This window comes from Miscanthus floridulus, chromosome 5 (genome assembly GCF_019320115.1).
Source record: "Miscanthus floridulus cultivar M001 chromosome 5, ASM1932011v1, whole genome shotgun sequence".
In the NCBI taxonomy this organism is placed as follows: Eukaryota; Viridiplantae; Streptophyta; class Magnoliopsida; order Poales; family Poaceae; genus Miscanthus; species Miscanthus floridulus.
Genome location: NC_089584.1, coordinates 73,961,334 through 73,981,993, shown reverse-complemented (window position 1 = coordinate 73,981,993; position 20,660 = coordinate 73,961,334). Strand labels below are relative to the sequence as shown.

The following is a 20,660-nucleotide window of genomic DNA, read 5'->3' as shown; positions in this document are numbered from 1 at the left end:
GTCTAACTAGGATTCTTCCCATATAATCTTAGTAGTAGTACTATTCAGTAATCCTACTAGGAACTCTCATTGTAAACCGACTAGAACTCTGGCCTCCTGACTATATAAAGGAGGATAGGGCTCCTGGGGAACAGAACAGAACAATTGTACAACACAACACTACACAATGAATCCAACGCAGAGGCTAACGCCGACTGGATGTAGGGCTGTTACTCGATCAACGATCGAGGGCCTAAACCAGGATAAATCGACTGTCTCTTGCGTTCACCGTCGAGTTCTGCATACGCTGAAGCCCGAACAATACTGCCCCAGGGACCCCCGTGGTAGGCTATCGGTGGTAAAACATCGACAGAGCCCTGCTGAGGCTAAAGTATTTAACCCAAACATTGGGAAGTTAGATCCCAAAATAGTAAGTTGCCATTTGTTTGGCTACCTAGAAAAGTCAAAAGTTTTTCATTTTCTACTGTCCAGAGAGACATACAAAGTTTGTGGAAACGAGACATGCTGTCTTCCTAGAGGATGAATTGATGAGGGGGAGCATGGTAGCTCGAGAAATTGACCTTGAAGTGAAGCGGGTGTATGCGCCCACTCCAATGATTCATGAGCCAATTTTCTCACTACATGCTGTCGCTGCACCGACAGTGTAAGATACTATGGTGTCAGCAACTATTGTTATTCCACCTGTGGCAATAATGAATGAAAATGAGGAACCTGTTCTTCAGGATTATATAGAACCTATTGTCACACATGAGGGGGAGCAACAACAGCCTCAAATAGAAGATGTGCCAAATGTGGAGGCCCCTAGAAGGTCTCAAAGAGTTAGTAAATCAACTATTCCTGCTGATTATGAAGTGTACAACACTAAAGAATTTCAAATGGAGGATGATCCCGCCTCATTTGAATAAGCCATGAAAAGTAATCATTCATCAAAGTGGCTTGAGGCCATGGAAGATGAAATGAAATCAATGAATGCCAATATAGTTTGGGACTTGGAAATAATTCCTAAAGGAGCCAAAATAGTAGGCTATAAATGGGTCTATAAAACCAAACTTGACTCTCAAGAGAATATAGAGAGAGATATAAAGCGAGACTTGTGGCAAAAGGCTTTATGCAAAGAGAAATGATTGATTACAATGAGACCTTTTCTCTAGTCTCATGTAAAGTTTCCTTCAGAATCATAATGACATTGGTGGCACATTACGATTTAGAATTACATCAGATGGATGTAAAGACGGCATTTCTCAACAGAGACTTAGAGGAAAATGTTTACATGGCATAACCGAAAGGTTTTGTCATAGAAGGAAAACAACGCATGGGATGCCGCCTAAAGAAATTCATTTATGGATTAAAACAAGCTTCAAGACAGTGGTACTTAAAGTTTGATCAGACAATAAAGAATTTTGGGTTTAAAGAGAATGTAGAGGACAATTGTGTCTATACAAAGTTTAAGAATAGGAAGTTTATCTTTTTTTTCCTATATGTGGATGACATCTTACTTGCTAGTAGTGATGTCAGTCTACTACTGGAGACAAAGAAGTTTTGTCCTTAAAATTTGATATGAAAGATCTTGGTGAACCTTCATTCATTCTAGGGATCGAGATTCACCGAGAAAGAAGTAAAGGGGTATTAGGACTGTCACAAAAGGCATACATAGAAAAAAGTCTTAAAAATCCTGTATGCACAAATATAGTCCCTCACCTGCTCCTATAGTCAAGGGCGACAGATATGGGGATTTTCAATGCCCTAGGAACCAATATGAGCTCATTCAAATGAAAGTGGTTCTAGATGCTTCAGCTGTCAGAAGCTTGCAATATGCTCAAGTATGTACACGCCCTAACTTGGTATTTGTTATCGGGTTACTTGGCAGATTCCAGAGCAATTCTGAAACAGAACACTGAAATTAGTAAAGAAAGTCTTGCATTATTTGCAAAGAACGAAAGACCTCATGATGACGTATAGAAGATCTGATTCACTCCACATAGTGGAATATTCAGATTCTGATTATGCGAGAGATGATAGAAAATTTAGAAAGGATACGTATTCACTCTCGCAAAGGGGGAGCTATTTCATAGAAAAGCTCAAAGCAAACTGTCACTACATCGTCCACAATGTATGACGGTTTATAGTGTGTTATGAGACAACGGGTAGGTGAACTGACTAAAGAAGTTCATACCTGGTTTTAAAGGTGGTTAACGACATCTATAGACCACTTAAGTTATACTGCGATTATAATCTGGCAGTACAGTATGCTCACAACATAAGTCAAGTGGTGCTGCCAAACACATTGACATAGAGTATTATGTTGTGATAGATAAAGTCCGGGATCAAGTCATAAGTCTTGAGCATATAAGTACAGAAAAGATGCTCGTGGATCCGCTTACAAAAGGCTTACCACCCAACATGTTCAGAGAACATGTAGCTAGCATGGGTTTAAGGGAAAGCCTAAAATTCCTGGACAAAAGAAGGCCCAAAGATAAGTATCTATTTCAGAACAGAGTAGTGTGTTATAGCTGTTAAATCTATCGGCAATGGACCGTGATGATGAGACATGCTCTATGTGCTAATCTGTAATGGAATGAATAAAAGTAAATAATATGAAATTGAAAGATAGAATGAGATCAAGAGGGAGAATGTTAGTTGATCTCCACCAATAGGCCCAACGGTCTATTGGGCCTTTGCCACTGTGCCCTGATCGGGGGCGTCCAACCCTAATATGATTGGTGGGCCCCTGTCGCACAGCACATATATATAGAAGAGTGGGGAACTAGGCTCGGTAACCGAAGTTGTCCGGAGCCGCCGCAATCCCACTCACAGAAACCTAGTCGATCTAAAGGTTGTGCTGCCAGCGACGGGATGCCCCATCGCACCGCTGTGACCTCTGCCTCGCCTCTGCAGGCCACGGGAACACCACTGGACCTCGCCACCGAGCCAGAGCTGCCTCGACACCGGCGTCCGCGAGGTTACAGCGCAACCAGGGCAAAATAGATGAACCCTAAAGAGGTCTACTCCGATCTATGGTTACACAAAGGTACACTGACAACGATGCTAACACTCCCATCTCGAGGCGGCACCGAGCGTGCAGTTCCAGGATCCGCCTGGGCCCGGCAGAAGCGGGAGCATTGATACCGAGCCGCTCTTCTACGAACAAGCCCCGCGAGAAGACGACGACCCCATGGAGAGGCTGCATCGGCTTTGTGGCGAGAGGGAGGAGCGCTGCTTCTTCAGAGAGTTGGGCGAGAAGCGACAGGTAGCCAACACTACTGGATTCAGGCGCTTTGCCGAGTGCCTAATGCACTCGGCAAAGGCTACTTTGCCCTCGGCAAAGCCTTTGCCGAGTGCAGCACTCGGCAAAGAGCCTCCGGTAAAAAATCCATCGGCAAAGAATTCTTTGCCGAGTGCCCGATACTTGGCAAAGTTGGAACCGAAAAAAACCCGAAAAAAATAGGAAAAAAATGGGAAAAAAGTGGAATTTTTTTTAATCAGTGGAGGCCCCCACCGGCCAGTGCCTGCCCATCTCTGGCATTTTTCGCGTAAATTTCGCAGCAACGCGGCCGACAGGATTCAAACCCGTGACCTCCCGCTGTGCGCCAACCTCCTCTACCACTACACCACACTGTCACTTGTGTCTGGATTCCGTTTTAGTTCCCAACATATTATACTAAACCGAGTGTAAATTGCTTGTTTGAGGCCCTAAACGAATTCAAATAAAAAAGTTGTAAACTACAAAGTTTTATAACTTTTCGAGATCTACACTTTTAGTTTAGGAAGTTTTTCCATCCGAGGTCATTTATAAAATTTGAATTTCAAAATTTTGAAATTCAAATGCAGTTTTGTATGACAAGATGATTTCAAATCAAAAAGTTGCCAACTACAATGTTTCATAACTTTTCGAGATCTACAGAGTTTATTTTGGTTGTTTTTCCATCTGAGGTCGTTTGAAAAGTTCGAATTTTAAATTTTTGAAATTCAAACAAAGTTTTGCATGACAAGATGATTTCAAATCAAAAAGTTGCCAACTACAATGTTTCATAACTTTTCGAGATCTACAAAGTTTATTTTGGTTGTTTTTCCATCCGAGGTTGTTTGAAAAGTTCAAATTTTAAATTTTTAAAATTCAAACACAGTTTTGCATGACAAGATGATTTCAAATTAAAAAGTTGCCAATTACAAAGTTTCATAACTTTTTGAGATATACAAAGTTTATTTTGGTTGTTTAGTCATCTGTTCATCCAACATGGTCGTTCTAACATTATTCACAAATCTTATATATCTCTCTTGTAGTTTCATAAACTACAAGAGAGATATGTTAGATTTGTGAACAAATTTACTTTCACTTTGTCATATGAAGAAAAGACCAAAAACAAACATTGTACATCTTGATGAGTTATACAACTTTGTAGTTGAAAACTTTTTCATTTGAATTAATTTACTGCTTCAAAATATGCTTTGAAATTTTCTTTGCTGAGTGTAAAAAAAACACTCGGCAAAGAGTTTCTTTGTCGAGTGTCAAAAAAAAACACTCGGCAAAGAAGCTTCTTTGTCGAGTGTCAAAAAAACACTCGGCAAAGAAGCTCTTTGCCGAGTGTCAAAAAAAACACTCAACAAAACGCTTCTTGTCGAGTGAAAAAAAAACAACACTCAGCAAACCACTCGACGTTCGGTAAAGAGCCGATCTTCGATAGTGCAAGATAGAAAATGGCGATAATCACCAGACGTCTCGGCCCGAACTGGTAAAAAAGCACCGACACGAAAAGTTCCATTTTAAATGCTGAGGAGATCGAGTCGTTGATTCTTTCTTTCTCAAGCTAATGTATGGAACTACACGCTACGTTCGACTCTCTCAAGAACGAATTAAAAGGCGTATTTTATTTTGACTAGCAAACGGCATTTCAAGTTTTCGACGAAAAAAAAAACTATCAAATGTTTAGAACAGCAATAGGAATAATGCATATCTATTTATGTTTTGCCATTTCAATAAAACTTTAAATCTATAATTTATTTTATGATGATCAAAGGATACATAATACAAATTAATGTTGATAATAATATGATAATATACTATTAATTATATATCAAATTAAAATATATCCTTGATATATCTTTTCTTTAGTGCAAACTGCAAACCACAAAAATATTTACTTATAAATATCATAAAAACAAAATTTTCATACTATTTGTGGATAAAGATTCTCCACACACTCAGCATACCGTAGCGACCGAGCCTAATTTCGGAAGCACATAGAAAAGTAATGCAAATTTTTTACTGCACTCATACAAAGGAAAATACTCACGGCAGATAGCTTGCAACTAAGAGAATGCCACATCAGGAAACTTGTGTCATGTGTAATGGATCACTGGAAACCGGCCTACACTTATATTTGCTTTACCTGCATGCAACTAAGAGAATGGCCACGTCAGGAAAATTGTGTCTTGTATAATGGACTGCTGGAAACCGGATTGCACTTATATTTGCTTTTTACCCTTTTGCCAAAATTGCTTGGAACCAAGTTTTGACTTGGGAACACTTCGATGTGGAACTAGTCTAGCCCCTTTTGCCAAAATTGTTTGGAACCAAGTTTTGACTTGGGAACACTATGTGGAACTAGTCTAGCATGATGTTGACCCCCTTGGAGAGCGGCCTTTGGTGTAAGGCGCTCGAAGGGTTCCGAAGGATCAATAGTGGTACTTCAACTATATGGTCATCTACGGTAGGATTTTTTTTTTAAACAACTCCAAAACGACACACCAAGCGGGGCAGTCTTCAAATTTTCTGTAAGGCCCCGTTCGTTTTATCAGGAACGACTGGCAGGAAGAGTTCAGGAACGACTGGCAGGAAGAGTTCCTGGTCGGAATCGCTATTTAATTTGTATAAGCTTTCAGTAGATGGAATGATTCCTGGCGTGGTTTTACAACGGGCCCTAAAAGAATCAAAAGATATCGACCTACGCAAGAGGCGTTTGTTGATGTAGAGTAGACCAACTGGTTCCTCGAGTTTTGCTGATTCCCCTTCTAAGGTTTCAGGGCACGAATTATCTAGGATTAGGGATGAAAACGGATCGGATACGAACGGATATCACTCATATTATATTTGTTTTCATATTTCTGTTCGGATTCGGATTCGGACACGGATAGTGTTCGGATACATATACGAATACGGATTGACTCGGTTACGGATACGAATAATGAGTATCGAATACGGTATGAATCGGATTCGGAGAAGGTCGGATACAAATATCTATTCGGATATTGAGTAAAAGCAGCATATATATATATATATATATATTCAGTAGCCAGCTACAGAATAAGTTATTCTGTAGCCACCTCCATTTACCATAATTTTATATACTAATTTACAATAATGTCAATATATATTTACTATAGTTGGGTTACTATAACACACGGGAATATTTACCATAACGTTATAGTAAACCACTTAGTAAGAAGTTACTATAATCTCATAAATTAACATAGTAATTATCGTAACTCAAGATGGCTACAGAATAAGTTATTTTGTAGCCAGCTACAGAGTAGTAGTTCTATATATATATATATATATATATATATATATATATATATATATATATATATATATATATATATATATATATATATATATATATATATATATATATCATACGTGCGCAAACCATTACACCACTCTATTAGTCCATAATCCATCTAGATTAAGCCGAAAGACTAAAGAGTAAAGCAACAAATAAGATAAAGATACAGATACATCATACATCAAATATCATACAAGCACCAATCTTCGCGGCATGAGTAGAAATAGCCAAGCTCATGGCTTCATGGGTCTCATGGAGTCATGGTCATGGATTCAAGATCTACAATCCTTATATAGGCCATTTTTTCATTTGAGAAAGTTTGAATAAAATGTAGTTCAAATTTCATAAGTGTGTGACATAGTTTTAGAAAGTCTGTATGAGATTCAAGAATTTGTGACTAGTGTTTGATAAAACTTTCTCAAATGGGAAAATAAGCTATGTAACAATTGTAGATCTTGCTGAGATGATCAAACTTGGTATTCAGAGTTTTTTCATCTGAGGTCATTTAGTGTCTCATTTGAGCAAGTTTGACCAAGTCAAATTTGGTCAAATGAAAAAACAACACTTTGACTCTAGTATTATGAACTCTAAATGACTTCAAATTGAAAAGCTTTGAATACCAAGTTTGTTCAACTCATCAAGATCTACAATTCTTGTTTTGGTCAACTTTCCATTTGAGATAGTTTGGACGGTTCAAATTTGTGATTTTTAAATTTCGATGCTTACAAACTAGTTTTCGGAACCCTAGATTGTCTCAAATTGAAAAGTTTTGAATACCAAGTTTGTTCAGCTCATCAAGATCTACAATCCTTATATAGGCTATTTTTTCATTTGAGAAAGTTTGAACAAAATGTAGTTTAAATTTTACAAGTGTGTGACATAGTTTCAGAAAGTCTATATGAGATTCAAGAATTTGTGACTAGTGTTTGATAAAACTTTCTCAAATGGGAAAATGAGCTATGTAACAATTGTATATCTTGCTAAGACGATCAAACTTGGTATTCAGAGTTTTTTCATCTGAGGTCATTTAGTGTCTCATTTGAGCAAGTTTGACCAAGTCACATTTGGTCAAATGAAAAAACAACACTTTGACTCTATTATTATGAACTCTAAATGACTTCAAATTGAAAAGTTTTGAATACCAAGTTTGTTCAACTCATCAAGATCTACAATTGTTGTTTTGGTCAACTTTCCATTTGAGATAGTTTGGACGGTTCAAATTTGTGATTTTTAAATTTCGACGTTTACAAACTAGTTTTCGGAACCCTAGATTGTCTCAAATTGAAAAGTTTTGAACACCAAGTTTGTTCAGATCATCAATATCTACAATCCTTATATAGGCTATTTTTTCATTTGAGAAAGTTTGAATAAAATGTAGTTCAAATTTCATAAGTGTGTGACATAGTTTCAGAAAGTCTATATGAGATTCAAGAATTTGTGACTAGTGTTTGATAAAACTTTCTCAAATGGAAAAATGATCTATGTAACAATTGTATATCCTGCTGAGACGATCAAACTTGGTATTCAGAGTTTTTTCATCTGAGGTCATTTAGTGTCTCATTTGAGCAAGTTTGACCAAGTCAAATTTGGTCAAATGAAAAAACAACACTTTGACTCTAGTATTATGAACTCTAAATGACTTCAAATTGAAAAGTTTTGAATACCAAGTTTGTTCAACTCATCAAGATATACAATTGTTATTTTGGTCAACTTTCCATTTGAGATAGTTTGGATGGTTCAAATTTGTGATTTTTAAATTTCGATGTTTACAAACTAGTTTTCGGAACCCTAGATTGTCTCAAATTGAAAAGTTTTGAATACCAAATTTGTTCATCTCATCAATATCTACAATCCTTATATAGGCCATTTTTTTCATTTGAGAAAGTTTGAACAAAATATAGTTCAAAATTCACAAGTGTGTGACATAGTTTCAGAAAGTCTATATGAGATTCAAGAATTTGTGACTAGTGTTTGATAAAACTTTCTCAAATGGGAAAATGAGCTATGTAACAATTGTAGATCTTGCTGAGATGATCAAACTTGGTATTCAGAGTTTTTTCATCTGAGGTCATTTAGTGTCTTATTTGAGCAAGTTTGACCAAGTCAAATTTGGTCAAATGAAAAAACAACACTTTGACTCTAGTATTATGAACTCTAAATGACTTCAAATTGAAAAGTTTTGAATACCAAGTTTGTTCAACTCATCAAGATCTACAATTGTTGTTTTGGTCAACTTTCCATTTGAGATAGTTTGGATGGTTTAAATTTGTGATTTTTAAATTTTGACGCCTATAAACTAGTTTTCCATTTGAGAAAGTTTGGTCGGTTTAAATTTTGAAGCACTAAATGATTTCAAACGAAAAAGTTGTAAACAACAAAGTTTCATAACTTTTTGAGATCTACAATTTTTATTTTTTATCATTTCTCCATCCAAGGTCGTTTGAATAATATCCGGATAATATCCGTTTTTAAATATCCGGATATATCCGATACTTAACCGGATTATCCGATATCCGCCGGATATCGATGATATTATATCCGTATTTGATATCCGCCTAAGATATCCGTTTTAGTATCCGTATCAAAAAAAATTACGAATATCCGAGTAACTATCCAGATAAGTGTTCATATTTGTTCGGTCGAACGGATGATCAAATAAATATCCGTACCGTTTTCATCCATATCTAAGATGCTCCCTAAAAACTTTGATCCTTGCTGTTTGTAAACTGTCTATCCTCTTTTAATTGAAAGACGGAATTCTGCCATCTTTTTCAAAAAAAAAATGCTGCCAAAAGTCTGCGATAAAGAAGTGTTTTCAAATTTAAAATACTAGCAAATTCAGACACGCAATCACGATTAACTGGAGTAAATGCCGAGCGTGCGAGTGACGAGGACGTGGGGGTTTAGACGAGCAGCCGTCGATCAGATGAGTCTTCAAATACAGTAACGAATCTTTATAAAAAAATTCACATGTTCAAGTCGAACTGACACATGTAGTAGTCCGAAAAAATTACAACAATAGCTAGACTAGAAATAACATCACATCTCATATTACAGTTCCAAAGTTAACCTAAAGCAACAGATGACTAAGTAGCCAAAACCAGTTACCACCCAAAGAATGTTCTTTCAGGTATCATATACCATGCCATGAAGCCCACCACCAAAGCACATGAACTGGAGGGTGAATTTCAAAGAAAATGACCAGTTTCAGACAAGGCGACTTACGTGCGTTAGTCAATGGTGCTCATTTGTACAGTGATATGCCACGGTTGATGACAGAACAATCACTTGCTTATTGTACAGCAGTTTGCTTCAGACTATCTTGTGGCAGATGAGCACACATGAAGCAAGATCAATGCCCAGGCACACTCTACGGAGTTTTCAGTTCACAAGTAATTGCTCTGATCAGCTCAGTCCAACATGTTGCTAATTCACTCGATTGCTTGGGCTGCATCAGTTTTCTTTGCATCAACATCCTCGTCAGGAGCTTCCTTGACTGGTTGCTGCACACCAGTGTCATGGGCAACTTGTTCAGAAGCAGCTTCAGAGTTGGCAGGCTCACTACCATTAACAGGAGCTGGCAAAGCTACAGAGACAGAACTGTCCAAAGATGATTCGGCCGGTTCATCCACTGTTCTTTCTGCCTCTAATGGTTCATCTACTGTTTTCTCTGCCACCATCTCAACTGATGGGGCTGAAGATTCTTCTGCAGCAGAGGCAGCCTCGTCTGTACATATGTCGGTATCGTTATTTGAAGCATCTGGATGCCGATCCATCCCTTCTGTATTTTTCAATCGCTCATCCTCAGTACAACAATTTGGCTGTTCAGTACATTCTGCTACATCTTTTACCTCCTCGGCACTACCATTTCCAAGATATACTGTTTCCATTTCATCCTCGGTGCCAATGACTTTACCATCATCAGCTTCCTCGGTCACTAGTGAAGTCTCCTCAGAATTGGGGGATGATGAAGGAACAGAGGCAGATGAACGGTCATCAATGCCTCTCTCTCCATCAAATGTGAACCAGTTCGAATTTGTAAAGAGGGAGCTGCTTATAAACACATAGATGCATAATTTATCAGCCATCACATAAAAACTAAGGGTGACAGAACATTTCAAGATAGCAAATTACCCGTCCTGGTCATCTCCCAGATGCAAAGAAGATATTACCACCTCAGCTGATTCATCATCAAAATACACATCCTGAAAGAGAATGAAGAAAAACAGTCCACTAAGATATGGGAGAAGTTCAACCTTTCTACGTGAGCAAAAACAATAGAACAGGTTAATTATGTCTCTCCTTTCTACATAAAAAGCTGATTGCATCAAAATCTTTCATATTCAGGAAACTGCAGCTATCACATTGCATGTTACAACTAAAATGAGCAGGATAGCAATAAACAAGACATAGTTCGCCCTCAAGTATTACCTCATCATCTCGTTCAAGTGATCCTTGTGCCTGCATTGACAAAACCAACATGTATCACTAATATGTAGCAGTACTCTAGAATGTCTACATTTACGAGAAAATTACAAAAGCAAACATGAAATGGTTAGCATCATCATACAGCTGATTGACTTTGCTTATATGAGATACAGGGGAACCAATCTATTCCCCTCAGGACAAGTACATTAAAAAATAGACGCTGGGAAATAAGTATGCCTCTAAAAGCTATCACCTCTTCAATGTCATCATTGCTGTATATCCCATAACGAAATGCCTGACTTAAGTTATTAGCAAGAGCTGCCACGTCGTAATCCCTGTCCCGGAAATCATCATCATCACTGTCCCTACCACGGTCATGTAATGATGTCGGGCGCCTGTCGCAGCAAAGCAATGTCAGCAATTGTTTAGACAAAAGCGAAAGCAACCGATAGCAGATATAGGATACAAGAAAACAGAACGTACCCGCAAGCCCAATGATAAACATTCTCCACTTCATTGCGTTTAACCAACACATTTGTTTGCCATTCAACCCACTCATTATTTTCCTATTAAAACAAAAGAAATAATCAAACACAATAGTCAGCAGAAAACCACGTATATCCTAAGCCAAAAGATTTGTCAAAGGAAAGTTAACCTGTAAGTGAGCCTGTATTGTGTTGTTACTGTTGCCCAACTGAATAAGCTTATTGGCTATTCTTGTCATGTGACCAACATTTCCAATTCTTGGAGGGGTTTTCCCTTCAGAGGGAACAGTAGGCTGAGCACAGAAGACACACAAGATGAAAAAGGAATTAGGTTGCTAGGATAAAGTAAAAAAAGGTTACAGTGTATTGATAACTTACCCCATCAGACTCAGTCGACAAAGATGAAAGCCTTTCTGAAACAAGAATTTTACCAACAATATCACATTCATGAAGAACATGCTCAACAACTTCAGGTCTTTTACCCTCCAGGCAAGAAACAATTATATTCTCAACATGATGGTGCAAAAAGTTGTTATATGGATACCTGTGTGTTACAAAAAAAATATAAGAAGGGGGCTTTTGACAGGAGAAACAAAAGAGTTCCAAAAAATAATATCCACACTTACTCAAAGAACAAATTAATCGAGCGCTTTATTGCTGACTGCCTTATTAGCTCTTTTTCAGCAGTTTCACTTCCAATTGTAAGCAGCACAGAGATGAATTCTACAATCTGAAAAAAAAAATACAAGATTAAATGCAGCTTAGCACCAAAATGAACAAGAAAAATGGCAGGAACAATAACATTGACAAAATAAAAACCAATAAAATGTCATCTAGTGGAAGACAGACTCGCACTTGTGCCAACAAAACACACATGTATGCCATGGATAGACCCACTAGCATGTATGCAACTAAAGTGAGTCCAACTAAAGTGAGGCACATATCCAATCCAAACCACTAGCATGTGCAGGACATCCAATCCAATCCAGTCCATTACCACATCAATCCAATCATCCAAATAATTCCCAATGACGACAGGGTTGGCCACGCGATGGCGTCACAGCCAGGGGCCTGGAAGCCAAAGGCGCAGGCATGCACGCCGCAGAAGGTGGCACCATAGTGGCACGTGGACCCTGTCAGGCACATGCGCTTTCCGGCAGCTGCCAGCACCTGCTCGCCTTGGCACCTGTAGAGTCTGTCACCAAAGGCTTTAGCTCAGGAGAGACCACGTACATAGCTGCGCCCCGCGACCACCACACCACCGAAGAGGAAGACTGGAAGGTTGACAGGGCGGGAGGTTCCAGCGCCACACCTGCTGGCTGCTGCTTGTTCCGGTTGCAATAGCACTTGGAGCCGGGGTCTAGCATGTTGGGGTTGCCAAAGAAGCCGCAGCTGTTGGAGCACAGGTGGTGGCCCTCCTGCCACCTTCGCTATTGCTCCTCCACCATGGCCGCTGGACCAAATTGAGGAAGCACAAGTATCAAGTATGGCTGGGTTGAGGTGGGGTGGGGGAACGAGATGCGGAGGGCGGAACAGATTAAAAAGGCATAGCGTAAATGTGTGCCGGCCTAACAAAGTGATGAACCCATGATATGCCGACGGCCGGAGGATGCTGCTGCCGAGGGGGAGGAGGGTGGCAACAAGTGGACGCAGCTGCTGCCCGGTAACAAGTGGCTGCTGCCGCCACCAATGTGTCCAACGAAGTCCAATGGACTTGTGGATATTTCCTTCTGGTATCCAAATGCATCAGATTGTTTTGGGTCTCGTGGCAATGGATATCTGGATCCGAACAGCATTCATCCAATTAAATGCAATGCAGGTTGAGCCCATTTGGATTTTGGATAATCCAAGTCCATTGTCAGGTCTAGCCATGGATAGGTTCTCTATCGGCCTTTTTCGTCAATGTCCAGGGACCCATATGATTGGTCAGGACTCAGTACACTGATGAGATGTGCTTGAGGTATGTTTGCTTCGCAATATAGACAAGCAAATGCGAATACAGCCTCGATCTTCCCAGAAGCATCATTAAGTTGATCCAGGTGGCCAAAATCTAGCACCTGTGCTAGATGACAGCACCCTAAATGATCTTAGTTGACACATTAACACATTGTCCTTCACCTCAGTCTGCAGTGAAGTGAAATCCAGGGTCCTGAGCTGCTATGTGGAGCCACACCAGCAATGATCTCCATCGTTCAAAGCCATGCTGTCACGCACAGAGCCTTCTTAGCCTCCATGAAGGTGCTTAATGAACCATTCTTGATACTGTACATAGAGGTACAAAGCGCTGTGTTCCGGTATAAAGCTGTGTTCCTTGCTTGATGCTTTTCTATTTTTTACAGATCCAAGGATCCTTTTTTTCTCTTTTAGTATTCAACTGCTCAAGGCTTAGGAAAGAAGCATACATAGAGAGGATGAGGGAGATGGATCGGATAGGAGTGAATCACTGTAATTTCGATTGAATATTTGTAGTACTGCTTTTCTTGGAGAGCCACTCAATACTCAAGCACTTCTACTGATCTATCTTTAGTTAAAAGGCACAAAAACATAAATAAAAAAGGAAATTTATATTTAACCATTCTTGGGCACAAGGCAACAAAAACGGAACCAACCAAACATCTCACCCACAATAATGTCCAGAAAAAGTAGAAAATTATAGCAAAACTATGGTTAGCATAGATAAGTAAAAAATAAAACTGAATATATGTAACATGTAAATCCGTTCATATGAGAAACAAAGAGTTTATGCAATAGGATTTGGTCACTGAAGTCCATGGTTAATTGTAAAAGGGCAGTGCATCATCTTGTACCTTCAGACGGTGTTTTCCGAGAGGTGGGCGCAAGCATCCATAAGTTGTTGGCAACACGCTTTCAGCAGCCGAAGTGTCCAATAACTTCAGCAAGTTGCCTAAAAACTTATGTCAGTCATACCGATACATCGACGAATATAGAATATGAAACGGTGTCTAGCATATATTTCTAAGGCCAAGAAATTCTGAAGCAAGATAGCATATGATTTCCTAATAAGGCCTATAAATTATGAAGCAAGATGTCCCAAACCAAATAAATATGCATGAAATATCCAACACTCACCTAAACTCTCAAGCATACCATCAACTGTCTCTGGACAGGCCGTGACCAACGCCCCATGACTTAAGTTGCTTCTGAATGCTTGATACGAAGCTGATGCTAGTCTTTTCGGATCCAGCAACGATATGCACACTGACAGTGAATGAACCAGAACAGATTTGGGTCTTGATTCTTCAAGAGCATGATGGAACAACCTCCCAACAAAACTATAATTTTCATAGAACATAACAAAAAAAAGACAAAGTCATGAGGAGGGAATTAAACAATGAAATGCCCACTTGTATGGGGTGAGGTTTCTACAGATATACAGTTACTGCATTTTAGACCTCTTTATAACTCATGGAGCATACTTTTCAGTACACTACACAAGATATGTACATTGTTTCTTGACAAAAAAAATTCTCAAATGAGTAACTTGTGACAGTAGAATGAAGTTAAAACTTAGAATACCTTGGACTGCATATTTTCGCAGCAAGAGATGGAGGTGCACACCGAGTAACTGCACATAGAATTTCCGCAGCATTGGCATGCACTTCAGGAGAATCCTGCTTGGCAATAATACACATGAACTTTTCTGCTAGGAAACATTTCTACCACGATCTTTCTTGCAACATAGAATGTACTTGGGCAGTAATAGTGTTAACACTACAATATTTATGGGAGGAGAAAGTATGTATATCCCCGTCAAATGTCATAAGTCTAATTTTCACCCTCAACTATCAAAGATGGTATTTAATAATCTATGAAAAGTATGTATTCCAGAACAAGAAAAATCTCCCAAAAATAAAATCCCAGTACAAATAACCCCCCTAACACTACCAGTTGGTTTTGTTGCTAACATACCACCCTAATTGGCTCACATGCTTACTAAGGCATTTAAGTTTTCTTAGTTATAGGGGGAAAAAGATATCCCCTCATTTACCATTCCACCTTCATTCTACCTCAGCTGGGAGAATCAAACACATTGGCCATCATGGCTGATCACTGCCCACCACTAACCTATGGAGCTATACAAGCAACTTCTCTCATCTACACACCTCAGCTCCTCTGAGCCAGCATCAGCAACTGGTCAGGTTGCATTGAATGAAACAGCGGAAAAGAATGATCAAGCAGAAATGGTGCATCCAGATTCAACAATGTGTCGTTGTACATGTTTCAAGGTTCACCTATGCCAATTTGGTTGCACCGGTAACTGAATCAAGCTATCAGAAAGGTCATTAAGGATATCTAGATATGTGTGCAATTTGATAGGGAGTCAAATGGACAGGGAGACTATCAATTTGAGAAGAAATGACAATGATTTATGGCTTATCTGCAAGGTGCATTAGGGAAATATAGTAACAGAGGAGACTAGGAAGAAATGACTGTTCATGGAATGGGCTTTCAATACTCCCTCCGTCCCAAAACGTTAAGCGTATTTTGATAAGGGAAAAGTAACGCAAAATAGATTTTGACCCTTAATTTCTCTTATAATATATTGTCATGTGAGCAAAAATCAATATCACCTCAGAGGCATTTTGAATACAAATCTATTGATGCAGGTTCTGTCTTAAACTTGTACATAATTTTAATAATTGTTGGTCAAGGTTTACAAAATTTGTCTTTTCCCTATACAAAGTATGCTTATCATTACAGGAAGGAGGGAGTATTTATTTTAATTGGGTATCCAAGTCAACGCATAGTGTATTCCTACATGGAAAAGCAACCTACAAAAACTGTTGCAACTTATAAGAGCCTAGCTTACCTATCTATGATAAGGCACTAAACCATATAGTGCATAACCAAAGCACTGCCTGTAAAACTATATTAGAAATGAAGGTTTCATAAATTTTAGATGTTTGGAGGGTTAAAAAAATCTATTTTCCAGTTTTCAATATGTTTAGTGTTATGCAGGTTGTTTCCTTGTTACTTTTATTGTATAAATTGAGATGGTCACTATTATTTTGTCATAGAGGTAAGAACATTTCAAATGGATGCTAAGTTTCTGTTTCTGAGCAGAACAGTAAATCAAATACTCCCTCCATTCCAAATTATAAGACGTTTTGGCATTTACTAGATACACTATTTTTACTATGTATCTAGACATAGTGTATATCTAAGTGCATAGCAAAAGCTATGTATCTAGAAAAGCCAAACGGAATGGAGGGAGTATATTACTAAAATAGGAATTTATGCTTGCAATTTCCTGACAAACAATGTCACCATCGCTTATGTCCTAAATATATTCCTGTGCATTAGAGCTTTTTTAACTTACCGACGAGCTAAACTTATCTGCAATCATTTCAAGGACATCTGTATTTTCTAACCACTGCAACGTATCACCATAGTTTGAATATATGGCCTCATCAGCACCAATCAGTCGTATCAGCACCTAAAGAATTCAGGGGACAACATCAACCAAATGCACCCAACAATTCATTAATTAATTAAAAATAATTCATGATAAACTTACCTCCATTATCGATGTGATGCCAATCAGGTCAACAAGCTGGACAACTATCTCTGGATGCCCCTATAAAAAGCAATAACAAAGGTCCCATAAATCCATTTAAATGTTGAGTTTAACAGAAACTATTAGCTTGTAGACACAGTGAAAGGGTACCACAATTTTGCTTAAGCAAATTTCATACAGGCAAGAGTATAGGTGAAAGCTAAACCGAGTGTTAAAAGACTAGCAAGTAAACAAACCATGTGAACATAAAAACATGAGAGAAGGAGAAGTGTGATGCAAGATTTTGTATTTAAATACATAAAATAAATTATCCTTTTCACAAAAGGATACGAGGAATACCTGAACATAACTCATAAGTGGAGCAGTCTTCCGCAGCATCAAACATATTACCACCTACAATACATAATTATATAATTTAACTGAATTCAGCCTCAGCACAAAAACTACAGAATGAAGTCTAGCTCAAAAATGACAAGCTTCTCCAAAAGACTTAACACTATCTGATGATTCAGATAAACCAGGTTCTCTTTCACAACGTGGCTAACAAGTGCAGCATGTCGTGTCTAGCTGGCGCTTCTGCCCTCCAGGTGCTCCTCATGAGGTCACTCACCCCTGACCTTTGATGGTCTAGTTGGTTGAGAGGATTGTAGTTGAGTGTTTTTGTTTCTGGGACTTGGTTTTTCTATACCCGTGGAGTAGGGTGTGTGTTGCAGGGTGGAGGCATAACATCTCTCATGTTCTCTGTACACTTGGTACAGTTTATATCATCTATCTTAATGTCATGACGTGCAGTTCTCCTTTGTTATTATTTGAGAAAAAATGATTCAGATTGACTAAGTTACCTTACTGAAGTAACCAGACAATAATGTACTATGCGGATGATCAGGTTTCACAAATGAGAAAAGCAAGTCCATTAGCTGCAGCACAGACAGGGAGAAAAGGAAAATAAAGTAAGCTATAATGCAATAATCTACAGCTAGAAATTTTCCAAGGAAAAACTTCAAAGGGCAAATATATGACGAGAATGCCAACCTCTTCATCCTCTACTAGGGTCCTCAAAATGACATCGATTTCGCAAGTAAATATTTCACAAGCAATAAAAGGGAACCTACAAGAAGTTTAAATGAATGGGAACTTCAGGGTTTTACATAAAATGACAACACTTGTGATCAATGGTCATACTTGAAAGAGCGCTTCCTTTCAGCATCCTCTGGAACTTCTTCCACAACATAACGAAGCAACTGTTCCACCTGGGCCTTGTCACGTAAGCTACACATAGCAATTCAAGTTACATACAGGGAAATCAGTACTATTGGGTAAACTAAACATTATCATGCGCAATGCTCAAGAAAGGAAACCCGGATATAAGGTTTATAATAATTCATACAGCAATATCCACAAACCAGAAAATGTGTTCTGATCCACTATGTTCAGTAATAATGAACTACTCCCACCAGTGTGCACATAATGTTTCAGACAGAATGATTGAATTGCATGCAGTATTCTGTATTTTTTTATGTTGTCTGAAATGTCATGTAAAAGTGAGTAGAGGTAGTAACACATTTTGGCCCAGAGACAAAAGCATACGTCTTTGCAGATAATACAAACTAAATATATAACAGTACCAGATAAGTGCATAAAAACACAATTATATCATATAAGCATACTTATTGATTATTATTATTCTCTAATATGCATTTCATCTGCCGCCACAACCACTCCACTGTATGTCTCAGAAGTCAGAAGTAAAGTTATAATAAGACATCTCACACAAAAATTAAATACTAAGTTAAGTTTCATCAGTAGATTGAATATGCTGCTCATATCATAGAAATCAATAAGAAAATTACAAGTTTATGAGTCGCGAGTTCAGTGCTTTGCACTCCTGAATAATTTCATCCTCGTCAAGAAGTTCTTCCAATGTAAAATTTTCTTTGTCCAGAATTGTATCCACCTGTGGAAAAAAATAGAACACTAAGTTAGCACAGTTAAGAACCTCTCTTTATAATAATAAATGAGGAAGAACAAAAGACAAGGCCTCCATGGTTCAAGCTATTTGCAATGACTATTGAAAGAATAAGAATGATTCAATATTCGGAAGGACATATTGCAATGGTAAACTATTCCAGCGTGAAATGCAAATCCTTTCTGCAGCAGCAGCAGTGCCCGATGCATAACAAACAATTGTCCACAGCAAAAGCTCATAAAACAGAATGCCACAAGCAAAAGCTCATAAAACAGAATGCCACAAGATAATGGGTTCAGCATAACAAAAGAAGCAAAGCCTCCTCTTTGCCATAAAATGAATCTCCTGTCACACATAGATGATTCAGTCCTCCCAAAACCTAAACCCAACCAGAACCAAGGCATATCATTCCTTTCAGCAGCACACGCTATCATCCCACTGGCACCCTCAAATCCACGGGAACAGCATACACGTACTCATCAACGCAAAAAGCACACATCCCGCAGCCACAGCGCACTCGTGCACTAATTCCAGCACGGAGCTCCAAGGAAAATACTCAAAAATAAGCGAGCATTACAACCCAACAGCCGAATCCAGAATCCAATCCACCGACCCAATCCAAAACAAGCAAACAACCAAATAAACCACACCCACAGCTCTCAGTCACAGCGCCGTGCGCCCACGCTCCCGACCTGAGAGATGCAGCAGAGGAAGGAGGAACTCACGGGCGAGGCCGCGGAGAGGCCGGTCATGCGCCAGAACATGGCGGCGGCGGCGGTGAGACGAGCGGCGGCGGCGGATCTAGGGTTTGGGGGCGCCGGGGAGCGCGAATCTGAGGGCGGGTCCGCGCGAATCCGAGCAGCGGCGGCCGAATTGCCCGGCCGCGGAGGGCGGGTCGGATCGGGAGAGCAGGCGAGCGGATCGAATTGGGATCGCGAGATGGGGGAGGGAGGCGCACGCTCGCACACACACGAGAGGATGAAAAAAGAGCACGCTTTTCTATTTGGCTTCCGTTTCCTTACCTCCGTTTGGGGAAGTTGATTTGGGCTGGATTGGGGTTAATTGGGATTGGTTCTGGTCTTTAGTCATCTAAGGTGCGTTTAGATGGCGAAATTTTTTTTTTGATTTCGTTTATATTTGGTAATTAGTGTCTAATTATGGATTAATTAGGTTCGAAAGTTTCGTCTCGTGATGTCTCGTGATTTCTCACTCAACTGTATAATTAGTTTTTTTCGTCTACATTTAACACTCTAGGCATATATCGCAAGATTCGATGTGACACTTTGGATCAAAATTTTTGGAAACTAGGGGGTGTTTGGTTCCTTAGTCCCGATTTTAGTCCCTGTCCCATCGAATGTTTGGACACATGCATGGAGTATTAAATATAGATTAAAAATAACTAATTACACAGATTGCGACTAATTTGCGAGACGAATTTTTTAAGCCTATTTAGTCCATGATTTGATAATGTTGTGCTACAGTAAATAGTACTAATGATGGCTTAATTAGGCTTAATAGATTCATCTCGTAAATTAGTCTACTCGTGTGTAATTAGTTTTTTTAATTAGCTCATATTTAGTCCTCCTAATTAACATCCGAACGTTCAATATGACACGGACTAAATTTTAGTCCTTGGAATCAAACACCCCTAAACGGGCCTTAAATGTTGTGTTCTGCGA

At 38.9% G+C, this 20,660-nt stretch overlaps 1 protein-coding gene across 2 annotated transcripts; it reads right to left on the bottom strand.

Annotated features, from left to right (window-relative positions):
• Positions 1-9,858: 9,858 nt before the first annotated feature.
• LOC136450077 (uncharacterized) lies at positions 9,859-20,008 on the bottom strand. Of its 2 annotated transcripts, none has more exons than XM_066450351.1 (19): positions 19,707-20,008; positions 18,866-18,969; positions 18,198-18,284; positions 18,048-18,123; positions 17,858-17,932; positions 17,355-17,408; positions 17,016-17,075; positions 16,818-16,934; positions 15,014-15,108; positions 14,567-14,769; positions 14,284-14,381; positions 12,103-12,206; positions 11,855-12,020; positions 11,647-11,769; positions 11,475-11,557; positions 11,245-11,386; positions 10,995-11,024; positions 10,698-10,768; positions 9,859-10,616 (listed from the first exon to the last, which is right to left on the bottom strand). In XM_066450351.1, exons 1-19 carry the CDS (start codon positions 19,743-19,745, stop codon positions 9,995-9,997), a joined length of 2,349 nt encoding a protein of 782 aa, XP_066306448.1. In that variant the 5' UTR covers positions 19,746-20,008; the 3' UTR covers positions 9,859-9,994. The 2 variants fall into 2 exon arrangements, with proteins under 2 accessions (XP_066306448.1, XP_066306449.1); XM_066450352.1 differs by having other exon boundaries at positions 9,859-10,613.
• Positions 20,009-20,660: the final 652 nt, after the last annotated feature.

Coding starts and splice junctions, on each gene's coding strand:
- LOC136450077 (XM_066450351.1), bottom strand. CDS start 19,745: ATGTTCTGGCGCATGACCGGCCTCTCCGCGGCCTCGCCC. Junction 15,109..16,817: donor CAGATAAGTTTAGCTCGTCG/GTAAGTTAAAAA, acceptor ATTGCCAAGCAG/GATTCTCCTGAAGTGCATGC. Junction 11,387..11,474: donor GTTTATCATTGGGCTTGCGG/GTACGTTCTGTT, acceptor TTGCTGCGACAG/GCGCCCGACATCATTACATG.